Source organism: Notolabrus celidotus, chromosome 16 (genome assembly GCF_009762535.1).
Source record: "Notolabrus celidotus isolate fNotCel1 chromosome 16, fNotCel1.pri, whole genome shotgun sequence".
NCBI lineage: Eukaryota > Metazoa > Chordata > Actinopteri > Labriformes > Labridae > Notolabrus > Notolabrus celidotus.
Window position 1 is genome coordinate 20,310,009 of NC_048287.1, and position 5,711 is coordinate 20,315,719.

A 5,711-nucleotide genomic window follows, 5' to 3' on the forward strand; every position below is an offset into this window, starting at 1 on the left:
ATTGAAATAAAATAAAATGATTTGCAAAAAGAGATAAAAAAAAAAGCATTCTGGAAAAAATGGAAAGAAAATAGAAAAACATGTTGTTGACATATAAAAAAAATGATCTATGTTAAATTTAATTTATCACCGTTAATAGTTTTGAACAAGTGGGCACAAAAAACATTGGCTGATATCTGACCCAGCTCTTTAGGAAGCACTATGCAATTAGCTAGACTGTTCTCCACTGTTGGCCCCAGTGGCAGATCATGTCTTCCAGCTACAGTTGACTCGCACTGTCCTGCTCTACTCTGGGAACCTGTGTTCAGCTCTTGAGTGACCCAGCACTTGGTACTTTGGTCATTATTGTGGTGATGTTAATTGTTGATGATAATAATGCAAGGTCTTAAATTGTTCGGTTGCTTCATTGTAGATGTTCCTTATTTTATTTTAAAAAAAAAGAAGAAATTCCTTACTTACTTTAGTGCGTTGCCTTTACACTGCTTGGCAGTACCTGTACCCAAATTGACTTGAAGCACTTTATTACCTCTTGTCTAGATCTTTGCTTGTGTTGTTATTGTTCTCTTATGCACGTCGCTTTGGATAAAAGCGTCTGCTAAATGACATTGTAACATTGTAACAATTGTAACATTGTTACATTGTTACATTGTAACATTGTTACATTGTAACATTGTAACAAGTGTAACATTGTAACAATTGTAACATTGTAACATGCATTTTACTCCCACTCTGCAGGTGTAGCCTCTGGCTGCTTCATGTTGCTTCTCAACTATGATTTCAGATGCTCCATTAGTTCACAAAGTTTGTTTTCAAACTCCATGCTGCAAATATAAAGCTGACTTTAAAATATGTATATAATTGTCTGATTTTGTACAGTCTGTTTCGGACACAGCCATTGTATTCTATAATGTGACGTATTTGTTTTCACTTCCGCACTGACCGGAAGAGGCGGGGCTTGAGTTGAGGACGCTCGCTGTTCGTTGTTCATTCAACATGGCAGCGGGACCAATCTCAGAAAGAAACCAAGGTAAATAGATCCTCCTTGTAACTTTATATCATTAATTTTTTTCATTTTTCAACTTGCTTGTGTGTTACACTTCCGACTTAACAACTAAGTTCTTTAGGAGAGGCCTCAGCATCCCTGCTAGCTTATAGTTTGAGGTAAACAACCGGTCACATGGAAGTGTTCAATCCTCGTTAGCTTGCCTCGCCGCTTATTTAGTTATTACTGAAAATATATATACATTCTTGTGTTTTGCTTGCTGGCTGCATTTGACCTTTGCGTGTATTGTTAACCCTTTCTTTTGAATCCATTTCTCTGTTGTTAGACTATTGAAAACAGAGTTACGTCCTGTGAACTCTTTGCTAAAACTAGCCTAGCAAGCTAACAGCAGAAGCTAAGGCAGAAGATCTTTTTGACCCTATAAAGTATCACAAACTCCTTTCTGCGAGCATTCTTTTGGTTGATGTTACACAGTTTGCAATAAAAAAACAACAAGGGAAAGTAATATTAACAAAAAATATTGATATTATTACCTCTGTTACAGAGATTGATCAGATGTGATCAGCTAGTTAACTTTAGACCTTGGTATGAACAAGCAGAAATATGTGTGCATTAGATTTTGATATATCTGCTTTGACCCGATACTTACAATAAGACATCAGCATTTTATATGTTTTATTTTTATTTTATTATATTTATTATTCATCGTGCCCAGCCCATATGGACTTACAAGACACTACAAAAACAGAACAAAATTGGAGCAACAACATAAGAAGAAGAAGAAAAAGAAGAGAGCAGCATACTGCACATATCCAGGAATGACCTAAAATAATTAACGAGCATAGTGGTACACTTCAGACATTTGATAGTGACAACAACTGAATAAAAAATAAAGTGTGCTCCTACGCTGCTGAATAGCATTTAACACAAACTGAGCAAACTGGAACACTTTGTGAGTGAACAGGTACTGACGTCTAAATTCATCAGACATGCAAAACAAATCAGGACAGTTTTCTGATATTTTGGTGAAAAGGGGGCACCTGAGATCATGATATGATGGACAGTAGAATAAAAAGTGCATTTCACTTTCAACTTCCTCCAGATCACACAAGGAACATGTTCTCTCCTCCTCTGGAACAGAGTGGAAGCGACCTGTTTCTATATGACTCAAATCCATTCAATAATCTCGCCAATTTCTATTATTCTGAAAGTTATAATTCATAACCAGTCTGACTCTAATTCCTATTTATTTTTTCAGATGCCACAGTGTATGTTGGCGGCTTGGATGAGAAAGTGTCAGAGCCGCTACTATGGGAGCTCTTCCTTCAGGCAGGTCCTGTTGTCAACACACACATGCCCAAAGACAGGGTTACTGGCCAACATCAAGGTGAGTAGATCAACTGATATTCTCTAAAACGGTGATCAAAAAGGTAACGGCATACCACCAATGGAATATTTTTACAGTAACTTCCTTTGCAGATGAATAATGATGACGTTTTTCCCCTCCCTCTCAGGTTACGGCTTTGTAGAGTTCCTCAGTGAAGAGGATGCTGACTATGCCATCAAAATTATGAATATGATAAAGCTCTATGGCAAACCAATTCGAGTTAATAAAGCTTCTGCACACAACAAAAACCTTGATGTGGGTGCCAACATCTTCATTGGCAATCTCGATCCAGAAATAGATGAGAAACTGCTCTATGACACGTTCAGTGCCTTTGGTGTGATCCTGCAAACACCAAAGATCATGCGAGACCCAGACACTGGCAACTCCAAAGGCTACGCTTTCATCAATTTCGCCAGCTTCGATGCATCAGATGCCGCCATTGAAGCTATGAACGGCCAGTACCTCTGCAACAGGCCCATCACAGTGTCCTACGCCTTCAAGAAGGACTCCAAAGGAGAGCGACATGGATCGGCTGCAGAGCGGCTCCTGGCGGCACAGAACCCTCTCTCCCAGGCAGACAGACCACATCAGCTGTTTGCAGACGCTCCACCACCGCCAAGTGCTCCAACGCCAGTACTGACAGCTCTTGGAGGCGGGATGCCCATGCCAGGTAAGACTAAAATACTGTCGTTAAAAGGTTGCAGTATAACGTGTGTGTTGTTGTTTACATTTTCCTCTGGCATCAATATGCTGAACAAACACACAGCTCTAATGCACCAATCAGCTCCATACATTTCATATACAGTATCCTGCAGCACATATCACCTTTTAAGGCTTCAAAGACCCCCTTAGCTGTAAAATCTTGCATTTACTATGTAAGGTAGTTATATTTTTTAAGCTAATGTGTTTGTTAAAGCTTTTATCTCAGGGTGTTTCTCTTTTAACTCTGCGTTTTATTCAATATGCAGCAACTGTCTTTGATTAATAGTTAGAAAGTAAGTAGTTAGCCGGTTTAGTAACGAGTCCAAGTTTGTAACGTTGGTGGAATTATGTAAAATCACCCCGTAAATTAAAAAGAACCCCTTCTCTGAGGCAGTCATGCTGTTCAAGAGTTAATCTTGTGGCTTGTTACTGCCAGTTTGACTTTTTGTACTACTTGAATATGATTGTATAACTTGAAATATATCTTGTTTTGGTGCAGGCATGCCGCCTCCTGGTTTCCCACCTGTTCCTCCTCCTGGGTCCATGCCTCCAAATATGCCCCCTTCGATGTCCATGCCCCCAAATGCTGGAGGTGGTCAGCCCGGTGGTGGGCCTCCACCTGGACCACCACCCTACGCAAACATGCATCCAGGTAACAGTTCATATTTATTTCACAGTACAAGCATTACAGATGTTTGGGTTTTATTTATGCAGAAATGTAAGATGTCATTGTGCATCGGCAAGGTTTTTACCTGGGTGTGCTTGTAAACATTGTTTTTGCTCCACAGGAATGCCTCAGATGCCTATGCCCCCTCCTGCTCCCCCTGGCATGGTGCCTCCACCTCCTGCCCCTCCAGGATCAGCGCAATCACGAGCACCACTACCCCCTGGCATGCCTCCACCCCCACCTATGGGCATGCCACCCAGAGCGCCGTACGGACCTCCCATGGGTAAGCACAGATGCATCTTCTCAAAGCTTTGTTGTCTGATTAAACACTATGGTTAGGTTCACAAATGCTGCCTCTTTCATTGGGAAGAAAAGCACCAAAAGCTGAAGTCCTTACCTGTAGATATCTGTTATGCAACAATATTTCTTGAATCATTTTTGGTATCAAGTTGCAAAGACCATACCTGCAAATGTACTACCCTGCCCTCACCTCTGGTATTGGTAAAACACATTTTGTCACAGTATTATCTTAGCACAATTAATTTTTAAAGACACCTCCACAATAGTTTACAATAGTATCTGATACTAAAACAGGTAAATTAACTGTCACAATCTAACATGTTGTAAAGTCAGCAAAGTCAGATTTGGGGATCAGATGAGCAAGATTTTGAAAGATTTGGAGATGTCTTATGTTTCAAACACTCAAAAGAAATACACAGGAGTGTAAGCTCTTTGGCTTAAGCTTGTTCATTGTCTCCGAGAGTGGTGCCACACTCTTGTACACTCAGGAATCAGTATATGATTGACATTATGACAGACAAAGAGGATGAGTCACCACACGAAGCATGTCTCGGAGGAGAATAGATTTAGTAAGGGGTCAAAGGGTCTGGTTTCATGGAATAGGAAGTAACAAGCTAGTATATATGTAGAGAAGAGAATTCGATAACTGCAATAAAAGAGGTTTCTTTATAGTGTGTATAATGTCAATTTTGCAATCCCTCCCCTAACTTTGACTCTTCCATTCGATTCTTGAATTTTGAAATACTTTCCACTGTGGTTTCTTTTTCTCGTGGGAACTATTTTGGACATTTAATAACTACATTACACTTTCTCTCTCTCCTCCCAAGGTCCACCTGTACCTCATGGTATGAGAGGACCCCCTCCCCCCATGCCTCCCCCTGGCTATGGCGCTCCTCGTCCTCCTCCTTTTGGCATGCAGAGAGGTCCTCCAATGCCTCCAAGGCCCCCTGGTGTCCCACCTCGTGTCCCTCTGAGAGCACCAATGCCCCCGTAATCCACCTCAGACTGCAATTTCCTTTTTTTAAATCTTCTAATCTACTCATGTTTGTTAAAGCGAGAATAATTTAACCAGGTTTTTGTATTTTTATTTTTTTGTCACTGTACCGATGTAGAAAAATAAAAGTTTTGGTACAAGGTATTTCATGAATGATTTTACAGGAAGGCCCAATTCAGATGCTGATTTGGTTTATTGTAGTATGTGCTTAAAAAATTATTAAGCAACAATTTATTCTGAAATGAAGCCCATTTCAGTTCATTTCCAAGGCGGCAAAGTTTTTTCTTGGAAACATTTACATGCCAAATTGTGGAATAGATATTTTAAGACAAATATTTTAACATGAAGCACACAGAGCAGTTATCTGCCCACTGGACCAGATTCTTTCTTTCTTGTTGCCTTCACACTTAGAATATGATAATGTAATCTGTTGATGTACCCCACCCCGAAATGATTTAACAAAATACATACGACTTTAGGCAACATCTTTGTCAAAACAGCTTCTTTTTTTTTGTAAATAATCACCATATCAATTGAATATTTGGGTAACATAAGTAGTTTTAAAGTCTCCTAATATTCTTTCCACCATCTTCATCCCCGGTGTTGTGACTAGGACCTTTTATATTCAGAAAAAAAACTGCTTCATGTGTGTGAGAGA

General features: G+C 39.8%; 1 protein-coding gene across 1 annotated transcript; it reads left to right on the plus strand.

Annotated features, from left to right (window-relative positions):
• Window positions 1-908: 908 nt before the first annotated feature.
• On the plus strand, window positions 909-5,197 carry sf3b4 (splicing factor 3b, subunit 4). Its single transcript, XM_034704702.1, has 6 exons — window positions 909-1,027; window positions 2,262-2,390; window positions 2,518-3,060; window positions 3,592-3,744; window positions 3,881-4,042; window positions 4,887-5,197. The coding sequence occupies exons 1-6, from the start codon at window positions 994-996 to the stop codon at window positions 5,051-5,053; spliced, it is 1,188 nt and encodes a 395-aa protein (XP_034560593.1). The 5' UTR covers window positions 909-993; the 3' UTR covers window positions 5,054-5,197.
• Window positions 5,198-5,711: the final 514 nt, after the last annotated feature.